This window comes from Orbicella faveolata, unplaced genomic scaffold (assembly GCF_042242905.1).
Source record: "Orbicella faveolata isolate gen_17 unplaced genomic scaffold, um_ofav_v1 contig_24, whole genome shotgun sequence".
NCBI classification, from domain to species: Eukaryota; Metazoa; Cnidaria; class Anthozoa; order Scleractinia; family Merulinidae; genus Orbicella; species Orbicella faveolata.
Genome location: NW_028301552.1, coordinates 15,570,001 through 15,590,843, shown reverse-complemented (window position 1 = coordinate 15,590,843; position 20,843 = coordinate 15,570,001). Strand labels below are relative to the sequence as shown.

Genomic DNA, 20,843 nt, shown 5'->3' with positions numbered 1-20,843 from the left:
CTCGATTCTCGCCGCAATCACAGTTTCAATGGAAGTCAATGCTTCAAGGACGACGAGTGTCGGCTAAGACTCCATTTCCATAGATGTTTAGAGTCTTTGTATCAATCGGTCCTCCTCGGTTTTCTTTCACGGATGGATTTAAGGGGAAGGGTACATTGGAAGAGCTATCAATGAAAAAATGAAAGGTTATGAATATTTTGGCGGAAAGAAAGGGGAACACTCTGGGCTGGGATGTTCGAAAGTCGGTTAACGCTAACCCAGGATTAAACGTTAACTGAAGTATTATTTTTTCTTGTTTAAAAATGTTTTTCACCTCTTATATTTGGTGTAGTTTGAGATTACCACAGCTCAAAACTGAAGGGCAAACAATATAAACAGAACACATCCGTGACCAAAAAGTTACAAACCGCAATCAAAATTCTCGTTAATCCTGGGTTAGCTTAATCGGGCTTTGAACAACCCGGCCCAGGACAGATACTTCGTGATAGTCCTAGTCTTTCTGGTGTGATAGTTTTCAAATAGGTTCCAACTATCAAAAAAAAAAAAAAAAAAAGGAAGGACGCGAATGTAAGAATAGGCTAGTATTGTAATTGACTGTGGTGTAAGTAACCAGTATTGTAAGTACCGTAAGTAAGTTAAGTAATTAGCCGTTTGTGACATAGTGTATTGTTATTAGTGTAAGTATGTAGTATTGTAAGTAATGTATTTTATCGTACTGTTAGAAAAAATAAATGTCAAAAAAAAAAACTGTCAAATTGCCACATTTTTGGGCAATGCCTCTTTGATTCTGGAGCCCAATAAACCATCCCCACCCCACCCCTGCACCCTTAAAAAATCTTGCATCCGCCCATGTCTTTGAAGTGTTTTCCATGGGGAGAATATCCTGGAGGTTTTTGTTGGTGGGTAACTTTCAAAAAGCTGACCCATTTGTTTTCCATAAAAACGGGAAATGCGTGAATTTCGCAAAAGCGCCTCTTAAAAAAAATACACCTTCTGAGAAAAATACTGACTAGATTTAAGAAGTTCCTTTAGGTTATATGCGCGTTAGAACAAAGCTGTTCAATTTAGTTTCCGTGAAAATGAAAAATGCGTGAAAATCTACCTAAGAACAAGATACTTTCTAAGAAAACTACTAATTCAAAGCTAGAAGTTCCTTTGTTGCTGAACTTATCACGTTCACACCCTTCCGGTGCAAAATAACTTTTATTATTTTTTACTCTTTTAGTCGCTAGGTAACTAGTAAACAGACTTCAAATCAAATTAAATCGCCTTTATTAATGGTACACCATTTGTAGTACGACTACTCGAACCGGGTAAACCATTAACATTGAAGAATACGAACAGTAGATTTTAATTGAAAACCCAACAAAGAGCGAGGTGTTGCGAACCTCTAGTTCTCAGGAAACTTTGCCATTTGTTGACTGGTTAGTTTCGATTCTAAATCTTGTACCTTTTCAGCGGTATCGGCTCAGTTGTTACAAATAAGCCCTTTGCAACTAAGCCATCACGTGACCTATTTTTCATAAAATTACGGGCTATAACTTAACGAAGGCCAGAAATGGAAAAAGCGTATCGAAAACATCAAAATGGCCAAGTTTGAGACCTCCATCATTAAAGAATGAGATTTTATGACGGTCTGAATTTTTAAAAGAACAAGAAGATTTGTATGGAAAAAGTTCTTGGAGAGCAAGACCTTGCTCTCCAAACCTCGAGAGATTAATGTTAATCTTGCAAAAAGTCAAGTCGCTGTTGTAAAGTGAATCGCCGCATAAACGATTTAAAAGAATAAAATACATTTTATTTCGTGACCTATTTAGGTTAAATAGTGAAACTTTTATTTGGTCACCAAACAAAGCATGTCCAGAGCCTGAAGGATGCTGAACAAATAATGCTAACGAGACAATCAAGACCACATTGGTGTGACAAGTCAGGTAATTATTTCCCGCACGGCGAGCCACCGGCTGTTAATGAACATAAAAAAAGACATGAGGACGGTGTTTGTCAATAAATCAGTCATTTAAAGAGGTTTAATCCAGTTTCTCGTGGCTTAAGTTAAACCAGAATTACTATTACGAGTCATCAACAGCGATTTCTGTTATTTTTCGACGGTGACTTAGTTCTCCTTGCTAATCTCAGATTGTGACGAATTTCTAACCAAAGAAATTAAAGGGGCTCAGTCACGGCTTGCGCATATTGAAAAGTTTAGCCTCAATTTTTCAAATTCGTCGTTTGTAATCCGTGTTAATCTTCTCCATCCTTAGCCATCCTTGTTCCTTTATGGTTAATCATTATCCTTTTGGTGTTTTTCTATCTTATTTAACTGTTATTTTCAGGTTTCCAACCATTTAAAGGTAACTTTGTAAGTGGCCAAAATAACTCAAAATACCGTGACTGAGCTCCTTTAAAACCATTACTTCGTGAGGGCTGGGGATCCCCGTGCGAAGGGGGTAGGGCATGTTCCCTTGATCACTAAAAAATTCACCTTTTCTCCCTTGTTCCCTATTAATAAATTCCATCGTTCTCTGAAATTTTTTTTGTCAAAGTTCCCATTAATTGTAGAGATACCCCTTGTTCCCTAAAACCCCTGGGAGGCCCTCAAAAATTAAAACTATAACTTCATGAGGGGTAGGAATCCCAGTGTGAAGAGGGGAGGGGAGGGGATGCTTGCCTCTCTTTAAGTGGCGCAGGTTGTAGCTCTGTTGTCACTAAGTACTTTTAGGAAGAAGTTCCAGTGTTTTTACCCCTCAAGGTGTCTCCTAGTTTACACGAGATACCGTAGTTTTGATCGATTAGACGTCCAATCGTAGCTTATCTTGAAAATATTTTCGTACCCGAAAGAACTCGAAGAAAACATCTTTACAGTCATTAAAATTATAACTACAGCTCTTGTTTGTGCGTCTGTTTTAGGGTAGTATCTTTATGGTGTCTAATTAAACTTAAGCCACGCCCAAACTAATTATGTAATTTGTGATAATCGGTATTTACACAAATCAATATTTAGCCGACACGAAACAGAGAACTGGGTGTTAGCATAGTACGCAAAGGCTCATGGTGAGTGCATTTGTAAAAAGAGACGGTTCAGAAACTTGCATTGTGACATTCTAAGGTCAGCCTTGCCACTAGCACTTTCACATAAGGTTTATTTTTTTTATTGTGTAAATAGCTAACGTTGTCTGATTTATCCTTCATTCTGTTGTTTATATATCAACCTTAAAACCCCAAAGGTGGTGCCACTGCAATTGGTTGGGGGTACACGGTCCCCATTTTTCCTAATAATAGATTTCTGGGGTTTACGTGTCCGTCGGCTTTGGTGCATGTAGTATGTTTTTTGATGAATTTAGTACCCACTTTGTTGCAAGCTTATTGTCACAATTAAAACACATCTTGGGCCTAACTGACCAGCGCCCCCATTTCTCAACCTTTGAGTGTGTTCGGGTATGTAGTGAAGGCAAAATAGTTTTATTTTCACAACAGATGATTATTATCTTGTCTTGGAGATATGACAGACAGTGGAAGAAGATATCTGAACTGTTATACTCACGCTTCATCCCGCCAGAAGGATACGGGTGTTTATCTCCCTGAGCGAAGCATTTGAAAGGTTTGCCTAATCATAAAATGAGAAAAATAAAAAAAACACACACACACACACACCAAAAGTGACAATGAAATTGCGTATTACATAGAGCCAACGGTTTAAAGTCAAACCAAGTGAAGCGTACCCCTTCATTGTTACATTTATGTAATGAATTAATTATTTGAATATTGAACCCGTTAGCCGTTTTCTTGAAACAACTAGCGGGTCCAATTAATAGTCAAATAATCAATTCATTAATGAAATCTTTAAAAGAGGTATGCTTCACTTGGCTTGACTGAAATGTTTTTCGCCACTTACCTAGCAATACTTTTCATCTCGTATCAGGTTTAAGGTTATGATTAGGGAATAGTTATGGAACAGTCTAATGTAAATTACATGATTGGAAAAATCAAATAAACATTGATTGATTGATTGATTGATTGATTGATTGATTGATTCATTCATTCATTCGTTCATTCGTTCATTCGTTCATTCATTCATTCATTCATTCATTAAGATTCATTTGATTTGTTCCTTCATACAAGCACTTACGTCATAGTTCGCGAATAAGGTCGCCCTAGTCTACTCACCTCCGCTCTTAATTCCTTTGAACTGCACTCCGCTTGGAAAACTGACGTCATTTTTCATCTCGCGAATAGTTGTTTCCACTTGTTCACCAGTGATGGAGGTCAAGCGAACGCGAAGAGGAATTGAGAATTTACCCAGCAACGAGCCGACGTAAAAGGTGTCGCTGACACGAGTCAAGCAGTGGTACTTGTCTTTGACAATAACTTCTATTCCGGCTGTCGGCACTCTGAAAAGGAAACAGATTGATAAATGAGAAGACTGTAGGTTTTACCGCCTCGAGTATGAAATCTAAATTCTCATCACTGATGATGACATGCATTTCTAATAGTGTTAGTTTTGAGAATTTTAAGACAAATCTCGAACCCCTGTTGTATTTGGGTGAAAAAAGAAGAAATCACAGAAGGAAGAAAAGCCTCAAAGTCTGGATCCGCCACTGGTTCTTTCTGTAGTATTTTCCCACCATTAGAATTAGCAGCTTACCCTAACAATTGGCAACTCTAATATAAACTGTCTATAACAGTTAAAGTTAAGTTTCATCAACAACGAAGGGAACAAAAATGTCTAACTTGGTGTTTCTGGCCTGTAGTTTGATGAACCAAGGGTTGCTTCCTTGGAAACGAAACTGTATTTTTCCATTGGCCCCTGGAATGGTTAGGCAATCGATGGCTTTGTAATCAATCTTCCATCGGCCGTCACCGGGTGTGTAGAAATCGATTCCGGCTGAAATAAATTGTTTCAATAAGTATCATGAATTAGTCTTAAGTAACTGTTCCTGGCTATCTTTTGAGCTTTTTCAGCCGCGAACGTGGACAATACTGAGTACAAAACGTGTAAATAAGGTTTCAGAGAACAATCTCTAACACAAAGAGATTTCAAAGGAATTCGCTCTATAGCTACAAATTCTGTTCAGTTGGAGCAATATTAATAGTGCTTTTGAGCCTCCTAATGCTGTACAAAAAATGTAAATGAAATAACAATACTTATCAAAGATGGAACAGCCTGACACATTTGAATCTCCAATCTCCAAACTAAACGCCTTGATTTTGAAGAAAATTAACTATTCACGTAATCAGAAACACGACAAAAACATTCCACACGAAAACAACATCCAACAGATTCGATCTTACTTTGTCCACAGCCACCCGCGCATAAATCAACGATCACAGCCTTTCTTTTCCCATTGATGGGGTCAAGTCCGCTGCCTTCTCCCTTGCCGGTAATCTCTAGACACATGCCACACCCAAGTGACTGCTGAAAGGTACCCGGCCCGGCAGCAATGCGAATCCAGTTGTCTTGAGTGGCCATCGGTGACAGCGGATCGAGGGTGCATTTACCCCCTCCTGGGTAGGTACCGTAGTATGTGCCCTGAATTACATCATAGTGGTTGATAATACACGTTGGTGATCAAGACAAATATTTAAAATAAATCGCGAAACTTGTTACGCTTCGTCCAAATCATATTTATAGAGGGAAATGGTTGAGAAGCCCGGAAAACATCAAAGAAGCAAAAAAAACTTGGCTAAGATTTATGTTGCAAGGCCCTTGACCCTGCACATCTTTTGTTTTATGCTCACTGAGTATGCATGAGTTACATGAATCGCAGTGCTTCTATTGGTTAGTTGTGAGCACACAAAGCCACCGTTTGTATTTTGCCAGCTTTTGTGCAGGGTCATCCTCCAAACTAGCCAGCAAAGACATGCAATAAAGAACTTTGCCAGGTTTCTGAACCATTTCCCTCTATTAACTCCTCCCTAACTGTCTAACCCCCTGGGGTGAAAAAAACTCACAATTGGCTAGCCTCGAAACGTCGGCTGTGTTTGTTTTGGCACTGAGTTATTACTATTTACAACTTTAAAACTTTCAATAGTCCAGCAGCCCAAGATGGTGATTATTACTTATTTCTTGTTAGTCAGTTATTCTAAACACAATTAAAAGATATGTGTAGCGACGTTTCTGTTACAGATTTTATTTTTGGCCTGGTCTCATGTTACTATCGCAACCTGTTGTCGGTCACATAGTTTGCTGAGTCACTACATCGAGTTTGCTGGTATCGACAATGAATCGTAGGGTGTCAGAGCTTTTCAGCAAAAAAACATTCTTTAAGCCAAAATACTATGAATCGAAATGAAAAATTTCGCCAAATTATTTTTAGCTCATTAGATCCGTAAAAGATAAGAGATAAAGTCCGTGTTGAACAAAAAAGGTGAAGTCTACTTACATCACCGTATGTTCTCTTCTTGTAGAGGCGGCGAATAGCTTTCACATCGGTGAGGGCGATAGCCTAAAACAAGGGTTAATTTAAAACACGATTAAAACAGTTTATAACTGAGAAAAACAATATCAGGAAAGGAGTGACGTCTAACACTCCACTTCCATAAACCCTTTTTTATAAGAATATATTTTAAGAGAATATCGAGGCTGAAAATAATAGCGAAATTTTAAGAACACTTTAAGAATAAACTCGAGAGTGAGATTTTGAAAAGAAGATAATTTTGTGTTGAAAAGTTGTAAATACAATACAATTATATGCCTTAAACCAAACCTTATAAAATTCGTCCTTTCTCTAAACGTCAAACTAACAAAAAGCTTCAAAAACAGTACTAACCGAATGTCGATGCTAAAAACATTTCAGCAAGAAGTTATATGCGACGTAACAGGCGTTAATGCCTGCAGGCTGACTTCAAAAGTACTTTTAAAAACACCATCCAAACACCAAATACACTCCATAACAGAAATGTCGTAATCTATGATCTAAGAGTTTTAACAAGAATATTTCAGCTCAAATCGGCAGAAAAATAAGAACATTCAGCCTGGGCCGAAAAAAACAATATTCTTGTAACAAAAAGGAGTATAGATGTTCAGAGTTTTCCTCCCTGTTGCTGCGAAATGCCACTTATTATTATTTTTCTCCGTTTAGTCGCTTTGTAGCCAGTAAAAAGACTTCAAATCTCATTAAACTACCTTTTAATTTTTTTAGGCAGAATCGCTTTGAGACGAGAAAGGTTAGATGTAGCCAAAAGACCTTCTATATTTATTCGGCGCCTTAAATTTCGGCCACGCGATTGTCTCATCGCTAACCGTAGAGTGGTTTCACGGCATTACTCGTCGTAAATAAACTTTCAGATCATCTGGGTTCGATAGCTCCAATAATAAAATTTTAAAAACCATTTAAATTGTAAAAATTTGATCTCACCAGTCACAAAAATCCGGGGCCCCAAAATACTAACCCCTGCAAAATTTTCATCCTAAGTGTCTCGCAACTCACCGCGGTTACAGTTTCAATGAAAACCAATACGATAAGGGCTTTTGATGATCGGCTTAGACTCCAATCCGTAAATGTTGAGTGTCTCTGTATAAATTGCGCAGCTCGTTTTGAAGTGTTTCACATGATAAGAATACCCTGGTCGTTTATACACTCGGGTAAAAACAATTTACTTGCTACGTAAAGAGAACGCTGGTGGAAAGCACCACAGCTGCTCTAGAACAATAAAAATGTTGAGCTATATTGACAGACTTTTGACAGGTAGTCTATGCGGCACAGTCAGATGTTTTAGTACTACACATAAAGTTTCACAACTGAAAAAACATCATCAACACTTCCAGAACGAAATGATTTGACCAAAAATAAGCAATTCACAAAATTCAACAAGGCTTTCCTCGCATTAAATGGAGACCATTGTCCTTCTAAACACAAAACACAAACCTTAAGTGACGTTTACCCTATTCATGGTCTAAATATTTTTGCTTTGGCAAACAAAGCTGAGAAAACAACCCTAACATTATGTATTCAGCCCTCTAAGACCAGGCACGTCTCCAACTATGTTCCGCTGGCCTTAGGTGTGTGGATTTCAAATCGCTCAAACCCTCGACGATATGTCGAAACCCTTAGGGAGTTAAAAGGGGGTTTTAGCAAACCACGACGGCGACGGCAACGAGAACGTCACCAAACAAAAGTTTAATCAGCAGAACAATGGTTCTGCACATGAGTTTTGAATCTTTATACATTTCTTTGCCGTCCTCTGCAAAACAACAACGTGAAATGACAAAGTCGAACATATTTTGGAGAACGTGTACCGCAATGGCAAATTTTTTGTGTCTTCCTTTGGAAGTGAACACTGTTATTACAAATTTAGCCTGAGCAGGTTTTTAGACCGATAGGCGTACTGAACAGATTTACACAGCTGCGACACTTAAAATATAAATCCATTTTTTACAAGGCGTCGTCCGCGGCGTCGCCGTTGTCATTGCTAAAACTCCCTAAAAGTAAGCACGACGGCGACGCCGAGGACTACGTCGATGGAGAAATGATTTTATATTTTATCAACGAATTTTCCTGATGTTGTTTTTCTCGTTTTATCACTGTCAAAACTACTACGAAACTGAATCTGGGACACATCGATCGATAAATTTGAAATAAAAAATTAAAAAATAAGCCGTCGTGGTTCACGTTCTCCAGACAACGCAGAATTTGGTCATTTCACGTTGTTGTTTCGCAGAGAACGGCAAAGAAATGTACCAAGAATTATAACGCATGTGCACAGCCATTGTTCTGCTCATTAAACCTTTTGTTTAGCGACGTGCCCGTTGCCGTCGCGGTTTTTTAAAATCCCTATTATTTTAAACTAGAGAGAACAATATTCAAAATTCTGAATCAAAAACTGTTTCTAACTTCACACATTCAGTTGTGCTGAATTAAGTAGTACGTTTACCGAATCTAAATTCAGTAACGTAGCTCTTTTTATTTTGATAGTCGTAAGCTAAGATCTTCTTAAAATAACGAAAGTTTCTAAAAACGCATGGTCTTCGATGCGCCTTATCTCGAAAACGAACATGGTAACCTCCAATCTTTTTGCCTTTTTGGCAAAAGTTGTTCTTTGCCTTTCCGGCAAGGCAAGTTTGAAAAAAGATCTTTACGTGGGAACATTTAAGGCGCGAACGTCCTTAACTTAACGATATTGTCAGAGAAAACCGAGCAAGACCAAAAGATCGAGGTCGGTCGTTTATCTTCATCTATTCACAGTATAAAAGCTATCCGAAAATATTAACAACCGTGTCATTTACCGAGTTAGGCGTTCGTTTTTTGTCGAGAGATTACCACATCATGATTTTGGGCTCTCAAGCGGTCTAAAATGGCCGAAATTTAGGGCAACTTTCCTCGAGCTAAAAGGTACTTGGAAGGACTCTCAGAAACTCTTACATTTTGCGATAATATTAATTTTTCCCCTGGTAGTTGACTGAGGTATATTAGACGTCCTTATCGTGCCAAATATCGCCGCCGAATCATTAAAGAGGGTGACCCAAATAGCTATTTTCAGCACTGAGTTGTTTTACAAAAATGCGAGAGTTAACTTCCAAAGTAAAGCATTTTTTCGATAGCCTTGTACACTGCTACCAATATCTAGTTTCGTCAAAATTGGTATCTACAGGCAAATCGGAGTACTTATAGCGGTCAAAAACGTAAATTGAATTATAGTTTGTACGCAAATGAGTTGCTCTGGAAGAGTTTCGTTTTTGGCGCACATACGTGTAATCTGGTTCTACATGGTCGGTTTTGATTGCTTTTTATGGCGGTTTTTTGGTTTTCAAAGATATCTGAAGCGTTTTCGTTTGCTATTAGGCCCCCAAAGCGTTTCACATGACGTCACGGTAGCCATATTGGTGTTCCACAACAATGAAACGGCGGCCATGTTGGTGTAGCAAACCAATCCTGTGGGAGTTCAACTCTTCTCTTACGGAAACACTTTCTTTTGTGCCAAAAAGGTTTGCATGACTGCTGGCCACTTGAGTGAAAACACTCTATATTCCCTCCTCCTTCATAATAGCCGTTTCCTTCTGGATTTTGCGTAAAACTTTTAAGCTCAAACGTGACATGAATATATTTGCTCAATTGATGGAGGTTATTTGAACAGACCTCAACTAATTCCCAAAGACGGTGATTACAAGAGAGGAGAGACTGAGGGGGTCTAGAAACTTTCTACTGACGAGCAAATGGTGGTTCCATCGTAAAAGGTAATTCCCTAACTGTGTATTTTCCATGACTTTTGAGACTGAAATTTGCGAAATTTTAAGAATATTTTAAGAATAAACCCGAGAGTGAAATTTTTAAAAAGATGTCATTTTGTGTGTTAAAAATTTGTCGATACAGCACAATTATATGTATACAATTCTTCCTTTCTCCGGCTAAACGGCTAAACGAGCCAAAAAAACAACAAAAACAGCACTAGCCGTACGTGTGTTTGATGCTAATAACAAAGTGTCATATCAGGCTTAACATTGCCTGTAGATTGACTCCAAAATGACTTCAGTGCCTTCTAGACACCATACACTTGCAATTGATACCCCCCTGGCCCAAAACGTTCTAAAACGGAAATTTCATATGCTATAATCTAAGAATATTCACGAGAGTATTTTCAGCCTAAACTAGGCAGAAAAATAGGAATTTTCAGCCTGGGCCGTAAAAACAATATTCAGTTATAAAGAAAAGGAGTGTGTGCGGTCTGCATGCAGCTTGTGTCCACTTTTCACCCTACACTTTTCTTTGGTTTTACAATTTTAAGGAAATACCTTCTCGGCAGACATGCGGTGTATAGTGTTAAGAGTTGACCAAGAGAGTGCTTGCAGATTTACAAGACCACTCAGCCCCACGGGCCGTAAGCCGCACTGACAAACTAAGAAACTAATCAATAATTAGGTTATGAGGTCGAGAGAGAGTTTTCATGAAGTGATATTAACTACAAATCGAGAGCGGATAATCTAATTGTTAAATAGAAAAGTTCTATCAGATAATTTCCAAATTTTCTCGGGAAGTTAATTATCCAGTTCATTTTCTCCAAATCGTCTTTCTAAACTTCGGAGAAAAGTGGGTGTCACCATTTTATAAATATATCACCTCAAGACACTTCACATTTACTGGTAATTGTTCGGCGACATAGAGGTTTCTAGATCTAGTAGAGTCGTTGAGACAAATACTGACAAAGCCTTCTTATTGTTTTAGCAATGCATAAAACCACTTACTGGTCAATTTGATAGAACAGCCAGTTGCTAAATACTAATAATTAACTATTGAGCAAATACTGAGCAGTAACTACACCCTTTTTTATAAGAATATTGTTTTTCCGGCCAAGGCTGAATATTCTTACTTTTCTGCCGATTTAAGGCTGAAAGTATTCCTATGAATATTCTTACATTATAATTATAGCGTATGAAATTTCTGTTTTCGAATGTATTTGGTGTTTGGATGGCGTTAAAGTAACATTGGAGCCCGCCTGCAGGCATTAAAGCTTGCTATGAGGCACACAACATCTTACAGAAATGTCATTAGCATCGAAAATACGGGCTAAAGCTGTTTTTGTTGCTTTTTAGCTAGTTTTTCCGTTTAGAGAAAGGCAGAATTTAGTTAGTTGCAAACGTGTAATTGTATTGAATTTACAAATTTTCAACAAACAAAATTATATTCTTTTCAAAATTTCAGCCTCGGGTTTATTCTTGAAATATTCTTAAAATTCCGCAAATTTCAGCCTCGATATTTTTATAAAACATATTCTTATAAATAGGAAATAGTGTAAACAATAATATTGCAGCATTTGCATTGGTATACCAGCGGAAACAGTCCAAATTCTGTTACGTTTCTTTGAAGGGCCGGGATATGAAGTGCCTTGTTTTCTTCCTCATGCTCGCTTTAAGCCTGACGATGTCAATTCCTCAGTGGCATGACCAGATGACCGGTACGTAGATAAATTAATTAATGAATAAATTATAATATTTAGAGAGGAAGCCACTTCAGCCATAGCTGGTTTTCATGCGGGCGGCTAAATTCTGATCGCCGGATTTGGAAATGTTGGTTTTCCAGGGGGGAGACAAACTGGATTACCTAGAGAAAGACCCTCAGAAAGGCGAGATCAGTTTATGCCTAGCATCCGTTTTCAAAAGATCTTAAATCGGAAGTTACATTGTCTCTACTTTGCCAATCATCTCATACGCTAATATTTAAAACTGATTAAATATTCCTTGTTTCTAACGAGTTAGCCCCAGGCCGGTTAGCCTCTAACCAGAAATCGAAAACACTGACTATTTCTAGTTCTTTAAGGTGGCTGTATATAGTATTTCACAAAGCTTTGGATATTAAATATGCATAAGTAATTTCTCCCTTGGCAAATGTTTACAACATAGCACTCGGTAGAAGGTCAATAATAAAAAACCTACAGCCTTAGGCTACGTATGGAAGACACTTTCAGAATCTAAATGTTGTTGCTATGGCAACTACTGATAGAAATGCTTGGCTCGTTATTTTAACCTGCCTGACTTCTAGACGGTGTTTCTAGGTTTCTACACGGTGAATTTTCTTTGTTTTGGGGGAAACACAGTTAACACACAAGGAGTTTCAACTGACAAAGCTACAAGAAAATCTGTACATAATTTTCAGAGGAATTCGCAATTTTCGTTTTTTACGCATATTACATTAACGTATGTATAAAATTTGATTAGTTCTTCAGCACAGGGAGAGTGTCAGAAAAGAAAACGTTAAGACAGGAAAGCTTTTCACAAAGTTGATGTCCACCTTGACGAAGAAGAGTTGGATTATCGAAAACCTGAGAGTTGTGCCCGATTAAAACAGTATAGATATTATTATCGCCTTTCACACGCCTGACAGTTTTCTCCAAGTAGGTTAGAAAATTTTCGAGTGACTTTCCAAGTGACACAGTTTAGACTGGTTGATTGTTTTTGAACAGGGTCCTGACGCCTCTGACTGTTCGGACACTTAAACCATTTACCCTTGTAGCATGAATATCTACATCCCTCAAACGTAATATATAGTCATTGAAACAGTGCAAACCTGATTGATCAACTGCTGAAAGCTGGCATATGTCTGCGGTTTTTCCAGACGTGTTTGTTTCAATATCGTAAATGATGAAATTGTAAACAATGTTTCTGTCATAGGGAAATTTCTCCGCCACTGGTCTGATCGTTAATTCAGGAATGCATGTTTCAAAGTTTTTCAGCTCCTCACTTGAAATTTTCAAATTGATGATGTGGAATTCTTGGATCAGTTTGGTAGAATTGTTTGGATCCAGGTTAAGTCCTATTCCACTTTGGTATGTGTTTCCTTCCTTAGCTTGTTTTTTACCATCAAGATTTAACTTCTGCTTATGTAGTGGAGCTCTTCGGCGTTTGAAATTAATGCTGTTTTTTCTTAGTTTGTCTTGGGTAGCCTTGTGATCCATCCTTTCAATGTAGCTGATACAGTGTATACCAGGTTCAATGTTGAGGCTCTCAAGTGTTTGGCTAATGTACTGATATCCAAGGTTTACTTGCGAGATGCCACAGGCCACTCGGAAGTCATTACTTTCACTTCCACCATAGTATCTGATTTTGGGATTTTTTGAGCCTATAACACTGTTTAGGGCCTCATTTCTCTGCAAATTTGACCCAGGTGATAACTTTGCAACTACTATGTCAGTACAATATTCATCAAAAATTCTCTCCAAAGCTTTCCTTAAGTCATCGCCATAGAGATCTTTGCCATAGGGTAAGTCAGAGTGTTTATAGTTAATAGGGTCTTTCTTGGCACCACACCATGATTCATTGCAATTTTTGTGGTCTCCAAACGAATGTGGTAGAATGCTTTTTAAGGATTTTTGAAGTGCTGATGGATTTCCCTTATTTTGAGACACGCTATAAGTAAAACATTTGACCAAGTAGTTGATAACTTTCTGTGAGAGAGTTGATGAATTTACAAATTTCCCACATTGGCTTAGGTTATACAGCCTTGTAGTAAGGGATCTTTTGACATGCACAATGTCTGTCCACTTTTCTACAGGATAAGGGACCTTCTCTTTTATATGTGCAGCTGTTGTGGAGTCTTCATCCCCGACATAAACAGATAGTTTGACATTAGAATTTAGGCTTTCAGTGAACAAATGGACTGCTGCCATAGGCTCCATTGCTTTTGATGATGCTGTATGATTGAGTCGGCAATTGTGTTGCTTGGCTTGTTTTCCAGTTTTTTTAGCATTTGTGCAAACCCTGCAGGATTTTGTTCTTGTAGTGTAATCCATAACCTTCCCATAAGTTAAACCCATGACTGCAGCATGACCGGTTGAAGAGTTATGCCCCTTTCCCCGTTTTTGCCAACCCATGTCATATGAGCAGGGGATATTGATGCAGCCTTGGTCATCTGCTTTTACACCCTTTTTGATGGCAGCATTTCTTTCTTCTGACATTGCAGTTTTGTAACTTTTCTTTGTTACTTGCTCTACTGCATGCCCAATCTCATTTTCTCTACTCTTGAAAGTTACTGGATTCATAGAGGGAATGTTTAATGTACACAGTAAATTATTTAGGTGGGTTTCACCGATTCCTGTATGTAGACACCCAAGAACAGCTCTTGAATTAACATCCTGACTGAGTGGACCTCTTTGACCGCTCCTGTGTTCATTGGAGGTCTTGACAACATTCTCTGTACCACACACTGCACAGGTAACTGAGAACACTGAGGCTAACCCACATTTTTTTTCTGCTGTTATGTTCCACAATGACAAATTGGCTGAAAATAAAGTGAATATATTGATACTCAGGAAGATCTGATACTTTATTCTGGCAGTGTGTTTTCTCCTTTAATTTGGAATAAACGAGCACAAGTAAATTTTTGCAAAAACTAACAACATTTCAAAATGCAGTGAATGCAATTTGTGGTCTGTGGCAAATTTACAACTGCTTGTTTGTTCCAAATTTATCAAAAACATTTTTGTTGCTCGCAATAGACAAACAATTGTGTGACGCTTGTTATAGGGAACTTGCCCAAAAATTTAAGGACCAACCCGAGGCTTTTTATGGCTGATTGCATATGAGACGTTTTGTAATGTATTGAAGATATACATGTATTATCAACCTCATAATTCTTTTTTGGAAACCTGTTAATTTTATAGCCTTAAAGCTGTGTGTACTTGCCATAAAACTGAGAATTCATTTTGACTATTCTTAAGTGTTGATTTTCTTTAAGCAGAAAAATGTTTCTTCTCACCTGCTTTACAGTGTTGACAACATTTCAGTGAACTTCTCAAAACATCCAAGTCCATAATTCTACTTCCATGTGGAATGCAATTTTCCTTCTTTGTTTGTTTCTGATAAAAATTTAAAACGTATACATTTTAATGGTAATTATTAGGTTGTAACTGTAACAAAAAATGTTGGAATTTTAAAATGAAATGTCAGAATGTTCAGGTATAATTATGTTGACAATTTTCTATGAGCTACCTCTGGTATAATACAAAAGTTCAAATTGAGAACTATTTCAGAGCAAAGAAAGTCTTGATGAAGCACTTGTCTTAAAACTTTTAGGGAATTGCTTGGTGCCACGTATAGCGAAAACAAGATTTAAACCACACCTGACTTAAACTGGTTTCTCTTTTCCTCGGTGGGGACCAATCTTCGACCATTCCTTAAACTCCAATTTCCTCTTTGCCCTCCACTCCTTTATCCCACGAGTCCTGTCGTCCGTGTTTCCACTTTGAGCGGGTTTCTTTCTTGAGAACCGACCCTTCTCGTCACGCAATGGTGGTTTTGTTTCCGGTGTCAGTTGCGCCTTTGCAGACTCTTCAGCTGTTTTCGGTGTTTCATCGCCCAGGGAACTCAAAACGAAGCCTCCGACCATAAAAAGTACACCGTGACCACTCTGTGACTTCCTTCGCGTACGATCACGACTGTCTTCTCTCTCTGATGTCGGCGCTATAAGTGCTGCGAATTGGCTGCTCAGTTTAACCACGTCAGGAGAACACGAAAGAAGTGTATTTTTAAACACATTTCCAGGCGTTTTTTGATGAACACTTGTTCTGGTCAAAAAGGATAGCGGTAAGTGGAACGCGACTCGCGATAAAAGTCTCGCCGCCATGTTTATTTTTGTTTTTTACTTTTCTTTTAAATACTCGCGCGCTCGCGCCATTCGTACCCATGCCTCGCACGCCAAAAAAACTATATAGAGCCACCTTAAGAATGAATACGAGAGTAAATGTCTGTAACTAACTCGACTGTGCGCGAAAACTCCAAAATTCTCTCTCTCCGACTCTGGAGGGGTCAAACTGGCCATTGTGACATGTCTTTAATTGTGTTAGGGGTGAATGGCCATTGGCGTCCACTAAAATACCTGAAAACCGCTAAAAATTCCTTTGAAAACATAAAACCCGTAATAAAAATCATTCAAAACTGAAAAACCGCTGAACATTCTCTTCAACATCATCTTTTTAAGAGAGCGTTCTCAGATTAGGACATTTTAACGAGGGTTTTTATGTAAAAGGGCTGTAAAAAGCATTGAGACTTCCATGTGATATAAAATGCGTTTTTAAGAACCTATTTATTATTATTATTATTATTATTGTTATCATTATTGTTGTTGTTGTTGTTATTATTATTATTATTATTAACATACTCGGTGATTAAAACTGCATAATCGCAAACTAGACGCCTTTAATTTATAGCTCACCAAATCGATTCTTTCCTAATTCGTGTGGAACACATAGTCATTTAGACCCTTAGTCGATCGATTCCGCCCTTCCTTGCTCTCAGTGGAGTAGTTTTCTTTCTCTGCATCGAATTAAGATATTACCCCATAACTCCTTAGAGTACAGCTTTTCCGCGGCATTCTCAACAAGTTACATTTCAAATGCAATACGCGATTTAACAAAGGCGGTCGAAATGAAACATGAATTCGTTTATCTTTCCCATGATACTTTTCGTGCCACTTCCTTTTATGACACTGTGTTTCCGTTGGCGTATGTTTGTGAGGTATTTCTTAAACTCGAGTCTTTAATATTTATTGGCTGATTAAAAACTCGTAAATGAGATGAAATGTCAGTATGCCATCAGTGTTAACAAAGACGAAGTAAAAGACGTCTTAAAGAGAGACATTAGGCACCTTAAGCAACAGACGTTTTCGTTGACGACGGCGACGTGACGACCGATAAGAAACTGGGGCTAGAACGGCTTCAGGAGGTTGGGCAGATAATTCATGGTAGGCCACATATAATTGCCTTCCCCTTTACTCCTTAAATGCTAACCGCAAGCAAACAGTAGTAATTAAATGTTAACCGCCAGAAAACAGTAGTAAATAAATGCCAACTGCAAGTAAACACAATATTTAAATGCTAACCGCAAGCAAACGGCAGTAAATAGAAGCAAACTGCAGGGAGACTATATGGGTGGCCTACCATGAATTATATCCCTCAGGTTGCGGTCGCGACAGCAAGTTACCATCCTTAAAGAAGGATTTCTCGGGCTAACATCACATCTTTTTGTTTTGTCCGCTCCGTCTACGAGTTGAAGATAAACTATAGTTGAAAAATAACTCGATGGAATTAAACCTTATACTATTCGTGTTTTACTAAGAGATGTAAAATCATTGCGAAAAATAACGAAACAATTTAAGTTTATAAACTTTGCCTGCTTTGAAATGTCAAACTTAAAGAGCAAAAATTATTTTACTTGTAAAACGTGTATTGCTAAAGCAATTAATTGCGATTTTTAACCAAAGTTTGTATCACCGCTCATTGACAAAAAAAAAACAGGTGTATTTTTAGACTGCCAAGATTACACACATAGATTTTGAACAAAATCTCAGCTCACTGCGTTTTTCATTCGACACACTGATCGACCGCTCAAATACAGGAGTTTCGCCAGCTCTTTTGATAAAGAATCGTAAACAGCATTCTGCGAAGGATGCAATAATCTTGTATTTACAAGAAATAAAATCCAGGCGAGACAATTTGGTAGCGCGAAGTTTTCCAGCTCTTGTAAACATTAAAAATTTACCTGTACACACTGTTCGAATACAAAATTCATCGAGTCGATTAAAGAAGCCTCTACGTTAAACGAAATACCAAGACGAGGGAATTGCCAAAATAAAATCAATGTTATTTCAAGCTATAGCAATCTATCGATTATACGTTGAGAAAATCTGAAAAAACTAATTATACTGAGCGGCATTACGTTGGATGAAAGCAACCTCTTCGCTGAAGGCTAGTTTGACATGCCAAAAACAGTTTTTCAGTTAAGAAAAAATGAGTCCAGGAATACTTCCAGAACATTGTTTTAAGCATAATGGCAATCATTATGCAACTTTACCTTGGTTCGGCACCAAAATAGCACAAAAGTAAGCTAAGAGGGATCAAAACAAAAGATTAAGTACTCACGTTTTCGTCGCGGCGTGAAACTCCCCGTTCTCACGTTCTCGACCTGAGGGCAACGTCAGGTCACAACGTGTTGTACATGCGCAGTGACATCTCGAAAGAAATGTCACGTTTCCGGTTGCCGTCGTCAGACCGGCGACGTCTGTTGCTTAAGGTGCCTATTGTTGTGAAAGTTGCGTTTGTGAAAATTTAAAAGTCTTGGTCACCTGCTCGCTGTGAAAGAAGCTGAACATGGGTTAACACTCTTTTGACCTTTCGTCATGTTTATCGACTGGGTGAACGTCCTAACCAATTTAGTGCCATTACCTCAATAACGCTTCGAAACTCAAAGTAGAACTGTTCATAAAATGGAAGACAGCTTCAATTTAATTAATTACCCATTCCTCATTAAAATGAACCACACACGCTGGCGAACTGTTTGTGTTTTGTCGCGAACACCTTTACTACCAAACTGTTGTTGACGACGTTCGGTCTGCTTATCTTAAGTAACAATGCTCGCGCCGACGATGCAATTTCTATTCGACCATTCAGTGAGCGAAAACTTAAGGTTTCGGCGAGATAACAGATAACGAATGTTTGCACGCAGGTAAGAAAAAAACGCATTACAGCTGAGCTCTCCTGCCGGGGGGCAACTTGTTAGTGTTTTTCCTTTGTTTCTTAAGCCGTGTGAATGGACAATTCCATAGCTACGAATATTTGGTCGTCATAGCAAATTCTCACAAGTGTTTTTTTTCCGTATGTAAGATTTGCAGTGTCGAGACGGCTCAGTCGCATTTGCTGATCAGAGATTTGAGGGTAAAATTACACGCTTCTCTAATTTCCGCTTTCAAGAGGAAAACTTTCACTTTAGCCGTTCCCAGAAGTAACAGGGAACCCGCGCATAACGAGTTTTGAAACAGTGCGCGTTTTTTGGGAAGGGCTGTTAACTTGCCTGAGAACACGGTAGCCGTCGAGCTTTTAGCGCATGCAAAATGCCAGGTCAGAAGAAATCTGCAGAATTAGCCGTCTTCCTTGTGGTGTCGTTTAGCTTGGCGACTGTGATCCTTTCTGAAGGTACTGTAGATTTCATATATTGCTTGTGTAAGATATGTTAAATTGTTGATAAAGGTGTCTTCATTATGCAGTCTCAAGTGAGCATGCTATTTGCAATGGTTGACAAAGAAAACCCGACATGAGGTCGTAGTTGCCTAGAGCCATTTGTATTCAACAGGAAAACAACTCCACAAGAGACACAATTTTTAATGTAAATAGGTATGACACAACACAACTTTCTTGCTACGTAACAAAAAATAAACCTCAAGAACAAGTCAAAAATATTACAAAATCTCACTTAGAATTACGCGAGTTCGTTGGAATTGTGAGGCGATTCGATTCGATCCGATTCGCAAGAGAGAGAGGTGGATTTTCAACTGCAGACATGATAATCTGGATTAAGCATCAGTATTTAAGGAGACCAATCGGCAGTAAAGAGAAACTTTCACGGTTTCTCACGTCAAAGCGATCGATAGATCAAAGAGCTGCGGTTCATTCTTGTAGTCAGACCTCAATTGACACAGCTATTGTCGTCATGAAAGATACCCTGGGGCTTTTCTTCGCGAAAATAGATTTATCCGCTGTGCAAATTCTTTGCTACTCGAGAATTCCAGAAACGTTGTTTATTATGATTTCCAAAACAATTACTTATCGGCGGGTTGCCCAGAGAAATGAAATTTACGGGCACAGTTTTAAAAATGAATCTCTTTTTGTAAAAACAACAGTCATTTTACTCGACGTAATTCTGTAGTGAACCCTTTTAGTCGATATTTTTAACAGATGCTTCAGCTGTTTATTAATCATTTATTGAATGCATATGCATGCGACGGGAAAAATGGAGGAGAGCACGCGATGGCAAGGAATTAACTCAAACACAATGAAAGAACTTTTGCCAGTTACGTTTTTCGACCATCGCATTTTTTTTTTTTTTTTTTTTTTTTTTTTTTTTTTGTCGACTTTTTCATGTTAACTTAATTGGCGATTGTTTTCAACACTAACGAAAACGCAAAACGTCAGTTGGAGGCAAAGCTAAAATTTTTCAATTCAGTTTCACCTGAAATTTTGTTTATTTTTCATACCCTCAAGAAACCGTACGTGCAGATCTGTCAAAATTTGATCAATGAAGTTTTATTTTTAAGTTACAATACGCATAAACGCATTAGCAAGTTAAAAGCCTTAAATTTTTAAGAAGGAATCCACCAGAAGTTCGAATAACAAGTGGAAAAAAATTGTTTTATTTTTAACTAACAATACGTATAAACGCATCAGTAAGCTAAAAGCCTTAATTTATTCCCGTTGCTCTGCTCGCGTTGAAGAACTTCAACTTGGGTCAGATACTAATTTTGGAAAGTTCTGTCTGGAACGGTGTGGCAATTTTTAAGTAGGAACCCTCAGAAGTTCGAGTAACAAGTAGAAAAAAAAAAAACTTCGTACAGAGATTATCTGGATCGTTTCCCAAACATCTGTACCAC

General features: G+C 38.2%; 1 protein-coding gene and 1 pseudogene across 1 annotated transcript; both read right to left on the bottom strand.

The window, feature by feature from the left end:
• Nucleotides 1-3,041: 3,041 nt before the first annotated feature.
• On the bottom strand, nt 3,042-6,434 carry LOC110056238 (uncharacterized). Its single transcript, XM_089292858.1, has 5 exons — nt 6,381-6,434; nt 5,290-5,527; nt 4,729-4,882; nt 4,165-4,388; nt 3,042-3,604 (listed from the first exon to the last, which is right to left on the bottom strand). Exons 2-5 carry the CDS (start codon nt 5,465-5,467, stop codon nt 3,291-3,293), a joined length of 870 nt encoding a protein of 289 aa, XP_089148984.1. The 5' UTR covers nt 5,468-5,527; nt 6,381-6,434; the 3' UTR covers nt 3,042-3,290.
• Nucleotides 6,435-13,096: 6,662 nt separating this feature from the next.
• On the bottom strand, nt 13,097-14,466 carry LOC149110593 (uncharacterized; annotated as a pseudogene).
• Nucleotides 14,467-20,843: the final 6,377 nt, after the last annotated feature.